Source organism: Enoplosus armatus, chromosome 5 (genome assembly GCF_043641665.1).
Source record: "Enoplosus armatus isolate fEnoArm2 chromosome 5, fEnoArm2.hap1, whole genome shotgun sequence".
Classification (NCBI taxonomy): Eukaryota; Metazoa; Chordata; class Actinopteri; order Centrarchiformes; family Enoplosidae; genus Enoplosus; species Enoplosus armatus.
In genome coordinates, this window is record NC_092184.1 from 12,929,744 (window position 1) to 12,948,937 (window position 19,194).

General features: G+C 41.3%; 2 protein-coding genes across 2 annotated transcripts; one reads left to right on the forward strand and one right to left on the reverse strand.

The window, feature by feature from the left end:
* Positions 1-973: 973 nt before the first annotated feature.
* Positions 974-2,701, forward strand: il12a (interleukin 12a). The gene is made up of 7 exons (XM_070906543.1): positions 974-992; positions 1,081-1,226; positions 1,361-1,450; positions 1,750-1,791; positions 2,037-2,183; positions 2,346-2,387; positions 2,561-2,701. Exons 1-7 carry the CDS (start codon positions 974-976, stop codon positions 2,699-2,701), a joined length of 627 nt encoding a protein of 208 aa, XP_070762644.1.
* Positions 2,702-3,203: 502 nt separating this feature from the next.
* Positions 3,204-10,142, reverse strand: LOC139285451 (uncharacterized). Its single transcript, XM_070906017.1, has 12 exons — positions 10,128-10,142; positions 9,970-10,005; positions 9,528-9,569; positions 8,970-9,022; positions 8,668-8,894; positions 8,080-8,336; positions 6,620-6,745; positions 6,306-6,441; positions 5,975-6,022; positions 5,803-5,874; positions 5,401-5,691; positions 3,204-4,530 (listed from the first exon to the last, which is right to left on the reverse strand). Exons 1-12 carry the CDS (start codon positions 10,140-10,142, stop codon positions 4,502-4,504), a joined length of 1,332 nt encoding a protein of 443 aa, XP_070762118.1. The 3' UTR covers positions 3,204-4,501.
* Positions 10,143-19,194: the final 9,052 nt, after the last annotated feature.

Consider the following 19,194-nt stretch of genomic DNA (forward strand, 5'->3'; position numbering starts at 1 on the left):
GCGCATGCATCAAACAGCGATCATCTTGTAAATGAAACACCACAAGTGAGTGAGGGGCCCACACACACACACACACACACACACACACTCGCAGGTCCCCCATGATGAGCAGATGAGCCTGGCTTTACCCGCCCTTTCATTTACCGCTACAGCCCTGAGTGCAGCTTAATGTCATTATCATTCCATCAGTTATCCTAATTAGACACGACTTCTCAAACCATCAAGTCCTCACGTGGCGCTGACAGCACACGACTGTTGCACACGATGTTCATGTGGCACAGCACAAGAAACTCGCTCTCTAGGAATTCCACTTATTACTGGGGTGGAACATATTTTATTTTGTTTATTTATTCATTTTGATGTGTATCGTTTTTGCAGATGCGGCACTGACTGAAGGTATAGCCTCGATCCCATAGTGGCTCGATATAAAACGCTGCTGCCGTCGGGACCAGATGTTTATCATCATATACTCATCCTTCATGTTGGAGCTGTTTGCACCTCACAGCTGCTTCCCTGCAAGTCTGCACCAATTTCAGCCGTCAAATTAATCTTTTTTTCTTTTTTTTCTTCGAGCAAATTCAAAAGAAAATGATCTCAACAGTTATTATGCACTCGTGGAGTTATATATACTCATCTATTATTACCCCTGTGTTAAGCAACTCACATCAGTACACGCATGCAAACCCGCAAGCTCAATCTAACTTTAAATCTCAGTTGCATCACACTTTTCTTTTTCTTCCCGTAGCTGCTGTCTCTCAAAACATTGCGACTTCCCGTGTTTCGCTCGACCAATGCGTGTGCTTTCCTGGAGGAGGAAATTACTCTGACGTTTCAGTTTTCTTTTTGCTGGCGCTCCTGCAGGCCGGCGGAGGGAATCCCCCGAGAATAGCATATAAATCCATCAGATAGCGCAGACAGCAGCACAGTGTTGTTTGGTTTACCACCGAGCAGAGATATCGATCTGATCAGAAAGATGGCAATCTTTAACTTCTGTAAGACAGATTCTTTTTCCCCTTAGTGGTTCCGTTGTGTGTTTTGTCATGCACGTGTTGATGGCTGTTGTTCTCTCTCGCCCTGCAGACTTCGCCAGCTGTGTGCTGCTGTTGACCCTGAGCTGGCGGCCATCCACAGGCCTGCCGCTGCCCACCCTGAGCCCAGAGAGGTGCAGAGACTGCTCATCGCTCTTCAGGGACCTCCTGCTGAACATCACACCGCTTCTCGACAGTGTGAGTACAATCCACTGTAGCATGTCTGCGTTGTACAACTATTGTATTCGATTATTTTTCTTTCTTTCTTTCTTTGACTCTGTCACACACCTCTGTAGTTTATTAATAATCAATACCCTTATTTTGTCTCACAGGATGTTTTGTGGTATGGCATCAACTCTGATAAAATGGTGCTGAAGAGTAAAGCTGACACAGTACTGGCCTGCGCACCCAATCTGACTCAGGTGACACTTGTTGATTTATCAGTGGTTATAAATTATGAATTATCACATTGTTATTAAAAGTAAAGAAAAGCTCTACTTTGAAATCTCTTTACTTGTTATGTTATGTTAGAAAAGTATACATCACAATTTTTTTTTTTACATTTTCCAAAAGAGGATAAAATTATTTTTGGACATATTTATGGAAACAGCCTCAGAATTTCAGCTCAGCTTTCACTAACTTTTACTTGGTCCACGTTGAATAACGTGTATGCTCCTAAGATGCTTATTTGCTCATGTTTGAAATGTTTTTTACCACACAGAACTCAGGTTGTATGATGCAAAGAAATTCATCCTTCAGTGAGGTATGCTTTCTTATTATTTCTTTTTAAATTCTTTTAAAGATTTACCATTTGTTAAACATATTGTAATTTAGAAATCCAGTATCTATTTTACTTAAATGAAGCTTTACATTTGTTGTTAGTCTGCTATTCTACACATCAGAAGTAGGACATTACACCCATTCGATCAATTATTATTTCTCTATTCATTCTTTTTATAATGTAGACAAATGGCTGATGGGTATTTTTTTTCTTGTTTGTCTTAACAGAGTGAGTGTCTGAGGAACATCATGAAGGACTTGGCCCACTATGCTGCTGCTATTCAGTCCTACATCGACTCCCAGAATCTCATAAGACCTGCGGAAGAAGTTGCACTTCTGAAGCCAACTCTGGGAATAATACAGAACCTGAGGAAGGTGTGTTTATTATGCATGTGTGGGAAGGGTAAAACAAAAAAAAGAAAAAAAAAAGAAAAACCCACAGAATGAAACAGAGTCATGATTTAAAGTAGTGAGAGAGAATCACCTGGGAAATAACGTTTGAAAGTTGCCTGATGAACTCTTCCTTGCTTCATACAGAACTGCTCCCCGATGCCGAATGGAGAGAACGACTCTTCAGAGGTATTTTTCTATTCCTTCTTTTTTTTGTTGTTCCCTATTTACTCCTCATCTTTCAGTCTTTAAGAGTGAAAACCGATAAAATCTTTCCTTGTAAATATTTTTTAAAACATGCAGGGAAGTTAGGGTGGTTGTTTGTGTGTGTGTTCATGTTGTTTCCCTGTGTCGTCTTTTAGGAGGACGCTGCCCAGATGTGGGGAGATGACTCCTTCAGTAACAGGCTGGAGATGTTTAAGATGATGAAGGGCTTCCATATCCGAACCATCACCATCAACCGAGCTATGGGCTACATCTCCTCAGGAGACCACAGGAAGTAAACATCCTGCAACCTCATCATCATCACCATCATTCCAATTAATACCAGAATTTCTCTTCTCCTTTGATTTATCACAACTGAACAAGCCTTCCCGATTATTCACTACCATCCTTTACAACTACTGACCAAGTAGTGCTTTACACTGCACACCTGTCTGCATGATTACTGCTCAGGCATAAGCTAGATGGCCAGACTGCAGCCTCTTCACTCACTGAGAGCTGAATGACAAACTATTGTTAAGGTTAGCACGGGAGGCCATGTTGGCCCATTTTAATGTATGAATGTATTCCAATATTTGGGGGAATGTATCTATTTATATATCTATTTATTTGAGATCTATTTATTACATCTATTTATTTATTTATTTGATGACCTGTGATGCTATTTATTATCATTATTATTTCTAATAAAGTGTTTTTTGGTATCAAGCGCTGAAGTGGATGTGATTTTTGAATGAAACTGGTTGCACATGACAACAGAACTGAGGACACTGAAACAGCCAGTAGACCTTCTCTGCTTTTATTCAGTCAACATTTGCTTCTTGACAATTATTTCACAGAGGGACTCAGACATGATAGAGACGAGTGCAAAAAGGACAGACTCGATTGTTGTTGGTGGTAAATTGTTTAAGGAGGTGACCCTGTTCTCTGAATGTAAACATTACTGCATAATATATGCATGGAAGCCCTTAAAAGATTCAACATTACAGAAGGCATTCCAGCAGCTTTTCCCAAATAGTGTTGAGATGTCTGGAAACAGCGTCATTTGAAAACAGATACAACAGGAACTACACTGTGACTGCAGGGATGTTGATAAAATGTAACTGAAATATTTCCACAGGCAGCTTACAGTATAGTTTGTGTTCTAGGTTCTACAGCTATGAAATAAGCCTTGAAAAGATTGAATGTTGCCAGGCTGTAGCTGCACTCACACAGGTAGAATACTTAAATTCAGCCCTGAATCCAAATGCTTGGGTTTTTTCCACAGTGTGCACTTTTGTAATACACACAAACAACATTTATACTCAACAAACACCAGATGTGCGTTCCAGTCGCTGGAGGGCAGGAATGGATTCATAATTCAAGTTAAACAACATGAACATAATAAGGCAACTCAATTTAGTTTTACAGGTTCAGAGTTGTCAAATAAAACACAAAACAGGCATAAAACAGACTTAAAAAAATTTATCACAGGTTTGAAAAAGTTGGTAAAAAAAACAAACAAACAGATATGTACAGTGTGCACAAATATAAAAATGCAATTCAGTTCTTTGGACAGTCACAAGCATGTGCATGTGACGATGTAATGCCTAATTTTATAAAAAGTCCCACAAACATAACATTTATAAAAGTGAAACAAGATCCACAGGTTGGATTTTTCCCATTGTTTGCAGTTTCAACACTGCAGCACCTACATTTACATGTGTTACTGGCTACATAATTAGCTACTAAATATCTCAACGACCTCTACTGGTCATTTTCGAACCTGATAATGCTAAGCATCAAATTCTGGCAACACAAAGGAAGCTATTCACTACAGAATCAAATGACTACATTTGAACAAAATGAGGGAAAATGTCCACCCAAAGGTAAGACAGTGGCCCTTTTCACGAAATGCAGCTATACAGAAACCCATCGATCAGTTTTGTGTCCAAACAATGTTCAACAGAGAAACACAAACTGAGAGAAAAGCTGATGTTTGGTCCACAGGTCAACTCTGCTTTGTTGTATTCCTGAGAGTTTGTTTTCTTTCTGATGATGGAGCGACAGATATCCAACAGTCAATTTAAGTCAAATCCCTTTCAATTAGATGCTCGATTGTCCATCATGTCTGAAAAAAGACACAACAAAAACAAAACACAATAACTTGTCAGCCCATAGTGTGTGTGTGTGTAGGTGTGTGTGTGTGTGTGTGTTCATTAGAACTATGATGAATCTATGAATTTCTATTTTGATCAAACCGATAAATTGTTTAGTTTATAATATATATTATAATACTGAAAATTCAAAAGAAGTACAACGTCCTGCATGGTCATCTTACCTGGACATTTCAGTCACTGATCTGCTTGAACTATATTGCATTAATACTAGTGACAGTGGGCAAGGGAGCAGTGCTACACCACCTTTGATTTTACATGGCTTGTATTGACTTTAACTGATAAAGCAGCCACCTGACGCCATTTTTTCCCAGTTTGTAAGTAGCTAAGAAGATATCCACCCAGTGAGTTTGCATTTTCAACATTCTTCCTGTAACCTCTTTGTGAATTTTAGTGAAATGTCTCAATGACTATCGGATGAATTGTAATGAAATTTGGTGCACACACGTCCTTCGTGCCCCCCTCAGGATGAAATGTAAAAACTTTAATGTAATAAATCTAAATTTATCCAGCCCTAAACTAAGATGGATAACATGGTAAACATTATACCGGCTAAACATCAGCATGCTATCATTGTCATTGTGAGCATGTTAGCATGCTGACATTAGCATTTAGCTCAAAGCACCGCTGTGTCTAAATAGAGCCTCACAGAGCTGCTAGCATGGCTGTAGACTCCTAGTGTTGTTAGTTTTCTTAATGGCCGAAGTAATTTATCAATAATCAAAATTATGACCATTTGTCATTTGACTTAGAGACTAATCAACATATCATTCTAGCTCTGGTGTTCACGGCCATCCATTAGATGGATGTCTGCAGTTTCTTACCTTGTAGAGTCTGATGGACCTCATTTGGCAAGTCATCCAGTTCCTCCACACTTTTCAACAGGTGGTAGGCCGTGGCCTCGCCCGGCCTCCTTCTGCTCTTCCACTCCACCAGCATCTTCAGCTTCTGCATGGTCACATCCTTCTCTGCTGCCTGGATGTCATCCAGCTGCCTGGAGTTCAAGTCTAGATAGATGGCCACCTGCTTCCACTCCTTCCCGAGCCGCTTGGCCACCTGCAGTAGCTGCTTCTCGGACATGTCCTGACCCCGAGTCATCACTGTTTTCACTCCATCTGGAAAAAGACACACAACACACACACATACTTAATTTCAGTATCATTTCAGACAGACAAGTGCATCTGAAAATAGTTCAGAAATAGTTAGTAAAAGACATGGAAAGTCACCTGACTCGTCCTGCCATCGAGGTCTTTTACAGGCCGTCTCTTCTTCTGAGGGGCTGCTGCTCCTCTGTCTGCCTGTGAGAGAGACAGATATGATGTGAGTCAACCTGTAGAAGCTGGAAGCATGCTGTGATGGAAAAAATATGATTAAAAACAAGAAAAACAAGAAGCTTACTGCTCGTCCTTTTTCTTGGCTTCTTTTCTGTGTTATCCACACAGTCACCTAAGAGTAAAGAAAACAAAGATAAACAATAACCACGCTGGAGTAGAAACCAAATTGCACACAAACTCTAAAACACAAAAACACACTTTTTGGTTGACTTGCAGATAAAAAAGATCTCTTTTTCCTGTTACTGTCAGCTGCCCAATAAACATAGAAAAGTGTGTGAAAAAAAAATCATATTTCAAACAAATATAATATGATTTTAGCCTCAACAACTAGATGTCTTGTTTTTTTTCACCTGCAAATCACCACACGTGTTCAGTGTGACTAAATGCACTGGTACCTTCTCTGATGGTGGCGGACCATACAGTCTCCTCAGTGTTAATCTCTATGAGAGACAATTTAAAGGGAGGAGGCTGCTCAAAGAAAGCTTCATAGTAGCCTTTCATCTTTGTCACCGCAAGGGTGAATTTCAAGTCCTGCACAGAGACACAGAAACATAATTAAAAATAATTAAATTGTGTAGTCAATGCATAACAAATGCAAATGTGATGATGATGATGATGATGATGCTGTAAGTTACCATATATTCTTGTGTTTTCAATGCATAAGTTGCAATATAAAGGATTTCACGTGAGCATATGCAAAGAGACACACCTGAGGTTTGATCTCGCCCTCTGGCTCGCTCATGAGACGATACGTCCCCTCATCCAGTTTACATGTGGGAGGCTTCTCGATCCGAATGTAACGACTCTTGTAGCCCCGAACCTGTTTGGCTATGTCCTGGTTTACATAACGGACAGCAGGAAGACAAGATGCGGCAGAAGATAAGTCAGCTCCTTGCAGGCAGAATGGTGATTAACTTTCGATGAAAAAAACAAACAAATTTTCCACAGCCGGAGTGGAAAAACTGAAGGCGTCTCAGAAGAACAAAGTTCAACCCAGTGATCAACGGACAGAGCAACATAATGTACACAGTGATGGAAAAATTAATCAGATGGGAAAACACAAATTACTACATTTCTCCATGTTATAATACATGTAGTATGATTATTCACCACTTGCATCCTCTAAAACACTCATGCTCACACAACCACAAACACACTTCCTGAGTGACTTCAGCAGCGCAGCGTTACAAAATGACTTTGTATTATTGTCATATAGCGGTCAGAATTACGTGGCGCAATTACAGTAAAACACACACCAGTGGCATTAATACCATTCCGACACATACCACTGATATTTCTTACTCGACTGTGAAGCCAATTCTAAAAAAAAAAGCACAAAATTACTATGATAGAGGGGGTTTGATAAGATCACTAATATTAATAGAGTCATGATCAGTTAATCAGATGCTGACATTTCTGCTTTTCAACAATATAATATAGTATTTCTGCATTGTAATACACTGAATAACTTTGCTTCAATGTATTACACAAACCTGGAAATCTGGTGCCTATTCTATAGAGTCTCACAGCATCAAAAGCAAGTGCAGTTACAAATATGAACAAGAAGTGAAAGTTACATTTTGGCTCGAACTCTGTTCTTACTTTTCAAACATCATTTTCCCAGGTCTCATGAATGGAATATTTCTTTGTGCTGTGCACGTAAGGAAGTTTTTTGCACAAGGGAAAAATTCCTCAATTAAAACACAAAATATGCTTTGAGGTGAATGAAAAGGTTACCACTTTGACTTTGGCATCATTCAAAAACTAGGAAGCTGGGCATAAGAAGTGCATTTAATAAGCATGTATGTGAATTCAGACCATAGGGTTGTGTGTATCCATGTAATGTAACTGCAGTATTTCATCACAGTACAGGAACAGATACCGAAATGTTACTGGGTTCTAGAGTGGGCAGAAGATGAAAGCAACTTTTAGGGGTTTTTTCCAACCATGAAAATGTGTCTGTTTGAAAATGGCGTCCACTAACTTGGTGCAGCAGATATAAAAATAAATAGCAACTACAGGAGGCTGTCATCAGTATTACAATGCAAATAAAGACTAATGACAGCCCAGACAGTGTTGCACTTGTCAAGTAAGGAGTAAGGAAAAGTGTCAATCATCTATTTAAATTAACTTTTTTCTGGGATGACTTTATAGCAATAAGACGCATACCTTGATGTCAGATGAACTGTTGGTGGCCAGGTAGATGTGGAAGCTGTAGTTGTTGTTGTTGTCACCGCCCAGCTGCTTGTAGACCAAGACCACCCCGTGGTGCTCCACAGATTGGCTCGTCTGAATGATGGGACCCACGGGTGACAGGGACGTCACATTCCACTTCACATGGCTACCCGAGTGGTCCACTGTCGGCTCGATGAGCGGACGGTTGTCCTTTATGTGCAGAACGCTGAATGTCATCTCATTTTCTGGATCTGTGTGAAGATAATGGGAAGAGAGAAGGTTTTATGTTTCACCTAGAGCAGCTTTAAATTGTAGATAAAAGATTATGATACTTACTAAAATTAACTATTATGTGTCAAGGCCTTAAGATGGGTCATGACGTAAATTAATCAAGAATCGTATCTCACTATCGACTAAATTCAAGACAACCTCCGGGCGATATCTTTGTTGGAAATATTTGATGTTCATAACATTGCCTTATGGGCCATGGAGTCACCACAGGGAGCCAAGATCATAATTATGAATTATATATCAAACACAGACGACATGCAGGAGTGAGACAGCCCCGATGTCCATTCTCACCGGCAAGGCAGACGGAGTGAGGGAACTGGATGGACTTGAGGACAGACGCGTCCTTGTTGACTGTGTCCACGTTGAAGATGGGTCCAGCAAATTTCCAGGAGTCTCGGAGGAACGCGCCGAACCTGGACCAGGACAAGACCGAGTACCGCACGAGAACCCGCTCCGATGCTTCAAACACCAGGCCGGTGACCGAACACTCGTACGTGCCCTCTCCTTCTAGCTGCACCCTAAAACACACACAGAGTCAGTGATGCTGTACATACAGAATCCATATAAATGTGCGCGGACCAGATCGTACTCACTGTAATCGTCCCTTAGTGATCCTCCTGGGGGTAACAAGCTCATAGCCATGGCTCTGTCCAACAAAACAACATAGTTTGTTTATTATAACATCATAGTAAAAAGTATAGATGGATATGTGCAGAGGAGGAAGGGCTTATACAAGGTCCTCCCCAATATCCGAGGACTGTCAAACATAATCAAGTACAATTAAAAACATCAGGCAGACAAGACACTTCACATTTTGTCAGATAAACATCTGGTTTCAGAGCTCACCTGCTGGATGGCTTTGCATTTTTCACAGCATAACTTGAAGTGTTTTTCATCTGTCAGGATGTGTGACAAAAAAAACATTATTTACAAAACACGTGACACTATCTCCAGAACATTTCTTGTGTTGTAACATCAGTTGTGATCTGGGAGGCATGGTGGGCTGGGGGTTCGTTCCCTGGCTCCCCCCGTCATGTCGAAGTATCCTTGACACTGAACCCTAACTTGCTCCTGGTGGAGACCAGCACCTTGGCACCTTGTGTGTGAATGGGTGAAAGTGACCTGAACCATTAAGGTTGAAGACCATTTACCTTTTCCATTTGAAACCTCTGCTTCAGGTCCAGGGACTGACTCTAGAGGGTAAAAAAAAGTCAAATTACATGAAAATCATATGTCAGAGGCTGAAATCCTGTGTTAAGCCTCTGGCAGACGCCCTAGACAAACTTTTCAGATTGTGGCCCAGTTTTTTGGTTGCGAGTGAGGGTGGAGCATGCTCAATTACATGTCGAATCGAATTCTGTGCTCCAAAAAAGCCAGCAGATTCCGACATTTTGTGGCATAATTATGTAATATGGCTGTCATTAAGATGCGGTTATGGCTATAGTCCACTGAGTTACCACTGAAGCCATGGCAACTATGACAACAAGCTGACATGGCGGTCTTGATGTAAACAACAAACACAACAGCTGCTTAGTCTGACAACACAGGTATTGATATTTTGTAGACACAATGTTGTTTCCTGAAGTGGCATACCTTTTTTGTACCCCTCTGCATCGGCCTCTTCACTGTCTGCAAAGAACATGAAGGAGATAAACTTAGTTAAACCGTTCATTCATTCTTAATCTTGTTAAATCCTTGAGTTATGAAGACTTTCGAGGATTGGTAATGGGATGTTGATTGATGATTCTTACCTTCCTCTCCTCCATCTTTCTCAGCACAGCCTTCTGGTGAAAGTCAAAACATGAGAAAGAAGGGAGGTGAGATACAGAGAAATTTATGTCTTTTATAATTAATAACTATGCTTTATTGAGTTTGATGAGAAGATCAATACCACTCCCATGTCTAAATATAAAGCTACCACCAGCACCAGTTAGCTTAGCTTAGCTTAAAGGCTGGAAACGGCTAACCCGTCTCTGTCCAATGGTAACAAAATCTGCCAACCAGCACCTTTAAAGCTCACTAATGAACACGTTATATCTCATTTGGCTCCAAAGCCTCTGGTGGTTGCCTGTAAAACTACAAATTGTAATTTTTATAATTTCTGTATTAATTATACAGGATAAAACATGTTAATTAGTGAGTTTTAGAGGTGCTGGTAGGCAGAATTTGTTACAGACAGAGGTCAGAGCCAGGCTAGCTGTTTCCTCCTGTTTCCAGTGTTTATGCTAAGCTAAGCTAACCGTCTCCTGGCAGTGGATTCATATTTAACATACAAACATGAAAGTGGTCTCAACCTTCTCACCTAACTCTCGGCAAGAAAGTGAATAAGAAGATTTCCCAAAAATGTGAAACTATTCCTTTAAAAAGGTGTGAGCTGTGATGAGCAGTTCAAAGTGTGACTCTCACCAGAATCCTCCTCCTCCTCTTCCTCCTCCTCTTCCTCCTCTGAGCTGTCCTCAGTGGATGTTCCTGTGTTCTCTGTTCAATAAATCAATATGCAAGGGATGTGTGAGTGACGAAAACTTTGCACTGAATTTCCAATGAATGATGAGTAAAAGGGACTCATGCCACGAAGGTTAAATGTTACAAGAAAAAAAAAAGACTTCAGATACAAAAAAAAAGGAATTAAATGTCAGAACAAATTAGATTTTCTGTTTTCATATGAGACATACGGAAAGAAACAAACGAGTTAGGGTGTTTGGGTGTGATATTTGTGCTTACCTGAACTACTGCTGTCACTTTCTGTCAGATTATCTGTAACAAGTTAGTAATTATTTTGAGGTTAGTGCGGTTTGGTCAGTGGAGAAAAAGTGCTTGAACATTTCCACCTTATCAGTCATTACTCTTACATTATCACTAATATTTGTTGTTAACCATATCGCATCATCTTTATGGGAACTTCACCACTTTTAAAGGTTTGATTGCATCATCAACCCATTTTTGTGGTTATATTGCCCAGCAGTTACTGTGTGACCAGCTACAGGTTTCAGGAGGAGTAAAGCTATTCAGAGTGTCTCATGTTAATTTAACCTTAACAGTGACCGTAACTCTGCAGTCAAAACAGAAAGAAAAGCAGCAGCCAATAATATGTAAAGCTTGTTTCTACCATTAGTCATTTTCAACAAACCAGTGTATTATGCTATATGGGGGGATAAGCACACGAGTTGGAAACATCTCAGTCTCTGCTTCTTTACTTTCCATTGCAAAAAAAAAGTAGAGAAAACCTCAGGTGCGGCCACCTGCCCTGGTGCTAAACTCATCTCCACACTCACGCTGTTTAACACTTTCCTTACATACGGAAAGTAATAATAGATGGACTTAGGTAGATTGAAATGTCAGAAAAAGGAGTTTTACTTTTTGTCACTGGGGCTCTTCCATTAACAGGTGCAGCCCCAGTGAGAGACCTCTACTTTTAGTTTGCCTCTATGTTTGTGTACTGTGTGCCTTTTAAAAACACAGCCTTTATCCATATTAGTCATCAAAAATCCCTCAGCATGTCTGACTTAAACCACCAGCTTTTACATATCCATCATTCCTTAGCAGCTGAACTGTGGCTCCCTGTGAAGAAGCCTGTGATAAGTGCCATGCATTAACATTCTGTCACATTTATACAGATGGGTCCAGAGGAGCTGCTTCTCCTCTCTTCCCAGTGGCGGTGAATGCCCGTGGACCAGGCCATCTGGCTGAGTGCCTGGCCGGCTAATGGATGGAGCCCATCCTCTCTGGCCCGCAGAGTTTTATCTTAGACTAACAAGCAGATGCTGCCATCACTGCTCCACTCGCGGCACCTCCCTCATCAATCTCTCTCCTCCGCTCGGCTCGATCTGTCTGCTTCGCCCTCCCTCTGCACTCTCTTCCATTTCTTCCTCCTTATCCTCATATGCCTCCTACGGCCAATCTTTTTCTCTGCCACTGCTGCCTCATCTGGGCCAGCAGGCATCCCTCTTCACTCTGGCATGGCCGCTTCCCTTCATCAGACTGACAAACGAGGTGGACAGCAAACACACACATGCACGTGTATACACAGGCACACGCGCACACACACATGCGCACGCACACACACACACACACACACACACACACACACTTGTTTACAGCTTTAAAGGTTTGGATAGTTTCATGGGTGTTGCCTGCCATCTGCTGGTATAAAAAATAGCAAAACCAAGGGCATAAAAATGCTGATGTGTGGACGATGTCGTTATAACATTCAGTGTTTCAGCTAACTCTTAGCACCATGGCAATCTCTTGCCTCATTTTGCTTTACAAAATTATAATAATGAGCTCCACACAGTGTGGTATACAAGTTTTAAATTTGGGAAATGTCTATTTATTATTACCAGGTCAATTACAGAGTGGGTTATTTTGCCATTTAATTTGAATGAGGCCTGAAGAGGTAAACAACCTGGTAACTCACAAGGAAAAAAGCAAGTATCTCTGGAAAAGGTATCTCTGTAAAAATGAACTTTGTGTACAAGTGTACCTGACATTTACCACAAGTGATCAAAATGACATGTGCATAAACCTTCCTGCCCTTTAAGGCAAATGATATGGAAATCATGAAGCCAAACGGAGAGAAGAGAGAAGGGTGGGAGGGGATAAAGAAAAGTAGTGACAAATGCACACCTTTTAAATACCAAAAAGGAGCCAGAGGAAGGACATAGCACAATCACTGTTTGAAAAACCAACAACACAGACACATGTAGCCCAACATGTGCTCTTTGACGAAGTGCAGTGAGAAAGAGAGGGGGGGGGGGTGTGATGGGTTGATATTTACCTTTGTGTTCAGGCGCAGGGATATCTCCGTCTCTGTAGGGCAGAAGAGATAACATTCAGACAACTTTAAATTGCACACAGTTCACCAGGAGTCATGTGAGGGATGTCTGGGATGCGTGATGACAATCTGTGGAAGAATTTAGAGGTTAAAATTGGGCTCTTGTAGTACACCACTTCTGCTTTCGAACATGAACAACAGGAAATGTGTACAAGCTGCTCGCATGTCACTTTCTCATACTTCTGACACAAAGTCATCCTGTCGAATGATAGATGCACCTTCACACCCAAACTCCCACTCTGACCCACTTCCAGGGCAGTGCTGATGGTACAGGAAGCCAGCCATGGAAAGATACTGGCCGAGTACTTTTGCCATTAAACAAAGCTGGTCAGATTCATACAGTTCTGCTTTCTGTTTCAGACGCGGCAGCGGGCCTGGACGACTCATATTAGATTCAATCTTTTATTTACTTTCAGTGGTACCATATTGTGATGATAAAATCATATGGTGTTATTATTGTAAAGATTTCTGCTGTCTAAATCATTGATCCAGAGCACATTGTAATTAAAAACTAAAAATGAGCAACACACGTGAAAGCATGGAACACTCTTCATTGCACTGATCATCATTTTGATTATTGGCATGCGATTTTGCATACATCTGCCATATTGTGATATATATATAATTATTAACATGGCATTCATTTCAATCATATCGACCGGCCCTGCACAGCTGACATCAATACCAGGTCTTCCTGACTATTTGGCTCTTTAAATCTTTTGATACGTGTTTGACAATACAGGAATGTAATATATAAAACAGACAACAAAAGTCCTAAGTGTTATTTAGTTCAGATGTTGTGTCTGAGCAGAGGAGTGGAGCAACCTGTTGACGCAGTCTGAGCTTCAACAAGAGGCAACACGCCTGAGATCCGTCAGGGCAGAGAGCCAACCCCACAAGAAGAACGAGTTCACTACCAATAGGCGTGAAAAAGTAGGTCACATCCCGCCCTGCGTCTTTTCCTAAAAATGCCGAACTGAGTGATCAAAAGCAAAATGATGTGTCAGGAAATCAGGATTCTTAAGCTTGACCAAATCGTGGTCTTTTATTTGGCGTCTGTTAATCCTGATAAGGCACTGTGGTTTCCTTTGTTTTCAAACATCTGTCCAGGAAACACTGTTTTCTTCTCTTCAAGGTCAACCCGTTCGCCAGCTCTGCCAGATCAACAACACTGAGGCTCATTAGTTGCCATGGCAACCACCTCTTCCGTGGTTTTTCATCGCTCAACTGTTTTCAGACAATGAATAAACTCCCTGCACGAGTTCTCAGACTTTCTCTGCTCTCACTCCTCTCTGTCTTCCTCCCACAAATGATAACAAAGTCCTGTGTGAGGGTGTTGGTCTGCATCTGGCTTAAAGATAAAGGCTGCAACGTGTGCATGCTTCCTACAACTTCCCATAAACACGATGAAGAGAGAAAAACTCTGTGTGTAGATAAACAAATGTCAGTTGGTCTGCATCTACAACACAGGAGTAAAAAAACAACTGTTGACCTTTGCTACCTGCAGTCATTAATATTATACCTCACTGCTTTCGTTATGATGTTTATAGAGCGCCATAAACATAACAAAAGAAAATGTTGTCCTGCTACTGCTTCCCAAATAAAGTTTCCTTTAAATTAAACCACTTACATGTCCCACGTTGACAGTTAATTCTAATTTCACTGAACACTGTTAAAGGTTTCAGTACAATGTTTATAAAAACCCTGAGCTATTGTTCATTCAGGGACTTCTCCTGCCCTTATCACGACTGAACAACAGAGGACAATGAGTCATCAGTATCACCTCACCTGTCTGTCTGTGGCTCACATTACAACTGATGATAAATATTGTATAACTACTGAAGAGGTTGGTATGAATCAAATTCGTTTTTCAATTAAAAACTATTTTAAATGGGTCGGCATGTTGGTAAAAAAAAAAAAAAAAAAAAAAAAACGTGTGTCACATGGCTCATGTGTTTCATATCATCATCAACCATAATGAAAAACTGTAAGCAGGAAGTTATATTCTAGTGCTTCTAGTGTAGTTATAAGTGCTTGTTTGTGGTCCAGTGTATGATGTTGCATTGACGTTGACACATGTGGTTATATTTTGTAGTTTGCATGTAGTATTTGAATGTTCTATATATCAGGATGTTTGTGATTATTAAACTACATTTGCTTTAGATCGTCATCTTTCGTTTTCAAGCAGCGGGATGTTACATTGTTGTGAATGAGTCATCACAATGTAACAACAGAGCAGCGTGCAGCGCAGAGAGACACCGACAAAGACATCACGGCTCTCTTCTTACTTCGCCTGTTTATCTCCTCGGACGTATTTATAACGAGGAAAGCATCGATGATAGGTTTGCTTCTTTTAGCCTTATCAAAATGCACAAACAGGCGAGCCCAAAATCGACTTCAACAAAAGACAGCACTTCCTGTGTTGACGCGAGGCGACTTTAGCGCTGCATCCACTGCAGGCATCATGTTCATGAAACACGGTGAAACACAAACACTCACATAAAGCCGGAGGCCAACATTTGTCTGTTTTCCTCGTGGTAATAGCAAAAAGTCTTACCCGTCCTCCAGGTGACAAGCCGCTCCGCAGCTCGCCATCTCCGCCACCATCCTCTGTCTGTAACCAAACCCCGTTATACTTTCTGTCGGTTCAGCACCTGCGCATTAAGGCACCTGGAAGATATGATCCTATCATCGGCTATGTGCCTCTCGTTTAAGCGCTATGCTGTAATTGGCGCAACAATGGTCATCGGAGCCCTCGTGGCTAAACAACTTCTTCACATCACTTCTCCCGCAGCATCTTTTGTTCAGCAAAACAAAACATCTGGATTTGGCCTCCCAAAAAGGCGCTCGTAGTTTCCAAAAATCCCAAACGAAAGCCAGCCGTCCTGCAGTGAATGTGTGGATGGATTGTTTCCTTTCACAAATACTGTTTGTGTGCGAGCAATACATAAAAACAGATCTTCACATCATGTGGTTTGATGTCGCGCTGTTTGCAGCAGGACGCGCCGCTTTCAGGATCAGCGGTGCTGCGCAGTTGCGGCGCAGTGCGTGGAAGCACACGACGCCACATGTGGGCGGGGTGCAGCATCCCGCCTTCTGCATGAGCTTTGTGAAGTCTCGTTGATGATTTACAGCCGGACCTTTACCACTTTTTTATATCCCGAAAAACACATTGAGATGTCGAAGTAGATAAGGAGATGTTTGCTGTTACACTGCACTGGAATCAGCTGCATGTCTGTTGTTTGTGGGATGATTACAGAGAATAATGTGAAAACAAATTAACATCTTAGACGTTTGTAGAGTCCCCATACATTTTTTCATTACTTCACACACCCAAAAGTTTATCCTAAAGGCAACTATTCCAGTAAAGTACAGAGAAAATAGGAAGAGAGCTGGAAAATGGACTTGGATAGAAAACAGTTATTCTCTTTACCCAGCAGCCAGCACTCCACAGTGCAACTAGGTCACTTTGAGCGGGAAAACATGCAAGTCAGATAGCAGAGCTGCATTACTGGCAGGACACCACCAGATGTCACATCAGACAACAAAACAAGTGCAACACAGCAGCAACAAACCATGCCTCCCCAAAATATCCATGCACCGGAAGACACATTCAAACTAGATTCATGTATTTGACACGAGTGTCAACATGGCATATAGTTCAAATGAAACGTGTAAGGAATCAAAGTATCCATCTGTGGCATAAGCTCACTGTCCATCAGAGAGAGGCAGGGAGAGCTCTCTGTGAGCCTCTGAGATGTCCAGTGGGAGGAATGAGTGAAGGATCAAGGGCTTTCCTATTGATCTTCCGCTCATTGATCTTTTCCTTTTCTCCTCTTTCCATCCATCCGTCCAACTTTCACGAATGGATATGTAGTTTGCAGCAGGGAGGAGAGAGAGAGAGAGAGATGCCCAGACTAACAGGGACATTATCCAAGTCTCAGAGTCTAAAGGGAGAGATCAGCTCCTCGGTGTGGGAAGAGACAGCAGAGCATCAGACTCAGTGGCGAGACGATACCCCCAATACCTCAGGAAATTAGAGGAGATAAAGCAAGAGAAGTGGAGGCGAGGGGAAAAAGAGGAGAGGACAGGGAAGGTCAGGAGTAGAGGAGATGAGAGGAGAGGGAGTGAGAGAAAGGATTAGCCCAGAGAGTAGAAGAAGGGAAGGAGTCATTCAAGTCACTTCAAGTATGAAATTCAGAGCCGGAGGCTTGAGACTTGGACTCACAAAAATGAGGACTCAACGTGGAATCATCTGCCTTGAGACTTGAGTTCCTAAAGATTTGACTTGACTTTAGAGAAAAACCTGATGATACTTAACCTCAGATCAATAAATGTTAAACAAGACAGCCACTCTAGCAGCTCTGTGGGGCTATACTAAGACAAAGTGGTGCTTTGAGCTAAATGCTAACACGTCTGAGTTTACCGTGTTAGCCTTCTCACGTTGGCTGATCAGTACTAAACACAAAGTACAAATTACGTTCATGGGAATTTCTTTCGTTTTGCAGATATTTGGCCATAAACCAAAGTATTGGGCTAATTGAAGATTTGATCTGATGGTACAGGAAGAGTCACCAAAGGCATTACAATTCATCCTGAGGGCAACATGAATGTCTGAAAAAAAATCCATGGCAATCCATCCAACAGTTGCAGAGACGTTTTACAAACAAATGTGAACGTCCTGGTCGCGCAAATCATTCTCTGGGAACCATGAAAGTCTGTACAAGGCTTAGATTAATTGATTGGGGATCATGAATGCCTGTACAAAATGTAATCTGAATTCATACGATAGTTGTTGAGATTTTTCACTCTGGACCAAAGTGGTGGACGTACCGATCGACCGACATTGTCGTCTATGGAGACGTGCCACTAGTGTGACTAAAAATGCAGCGCTGTTGTGCATTTCATTTACATAGAGATGCTTTGGTTCACTACTTGCAACTGGGCGTTAAATGCTATATGTTTCCATTTAATAAAATAAGGAGTTTGGCTATTGTGCTATTGTGATTAACATGCTAAGCATGGATAGACTGGAAAGACTTGCTTTTTGACTTGAAACTTGACTTGGGCTTAATCCAAAAAGACTTAAAAAACCACCCGGGAAATGAAATATTTCTCCATCGTTTGGTAATCATAAAAATCTGAACTGAGATACATTTTAAAAAATAGGTATTGGGAAAGGTCTTTATCTAAAGAAACAACTGACATAATGTTTCCCTCCGCTGTGGCTCAGTTAAAACAGTCTTTCAGTGTGTGTGTGTGTGTGTGTGTATTATGACAGGGCTTTTTTTTTTTTTTTTTTTTTTTTTACAGATCGACCAACCTGTTTGGAAACGATGATGTCACACACCCTAGAGGGTTAATATGAGCCCTCATTGTACAGACTCATTATCCATCACATAGACACACACACACACATACTCAAAATAACACACAGTCACTCACGTATAAGCCTACTCGGTCGGGCAGGAAGAAAACCCATACCTCTGCGCTCAAACATTCCCTTTATAACATACATGTATTCACACACGCAGATGCACAAAAGGTGTCCTCTTACTCTGGAGATGAGGAACGCCATATCCCTTCAATTTCAATGGGCCATTTTGCCATCAGGGCTGAGTTATCACTGGAAAGATCTATAGTAACAAAAGAGCTGTGCCTGCATAAAGAAGCTGGAGAGAGGTGAACAGGGACAAAGAGCAACACCTTTGCATAGAGAAAATGGGAGAGAGGCTCTGGAGATCATCCAGCCACGAGAGATTTCAGAGGCAACCTCATTCAATCCCGTACAACGGTATAATGTATAATGCATGGGCCTAAGAGTTGGCAGTTCTCTAAAATTCCTTTCCTGTGCAATCAATAGGATAAACTCCCTATATGAGAGCACACAAACAGAGCAGTGTTGCTGTTCTCAGATACAGGGTTTTGAATCAGCAAGAGAAAAATGTTTCATAGAGTGGAAGTTGATTTAATAGCAGACAAGTCCT

What these genes read in the sequence shown, in the direction of transcription:
- il12a (XM_070906543.1), top strand. An exon ending in GCGCACCCAATCTGACTCAG is followed by an intron (nt 1,451 to 1,749) that starts GTGACACTTGTT and finishes TTTACCACACAG; the next exon opens with AACTCAGGTTGTATGATGCA. An exon ending in TAATACAGAACCTGAGGAAG is followed by an intron (nt 2,184 to 2,345) that starts GTGTGTTTATTA and finishes TGCTTCATACAG; the next exon opens with AACTGCTCCCCGATGCCGAA.
- LOC139285451 (XM_070906017.1), bottom strand. An exon ending in GTCCGCCACCATCAGAGAAG is followed by an intron (nt 6,023 to 6,305) that starts GTACCAGTGCAT and finishes CTTTACTCTTAG; the next exon opens with GTGACTGTGTGGATAACACA. An exon ending in GGTCCATCAGACTCTACAAG is followed by an intron (nt 4,531 to 5,400) that starts GTAAGAAACTGC and finishes GTCTTTTTTCAG; the next exon opens with ACATGATGGACAATCGAGCA.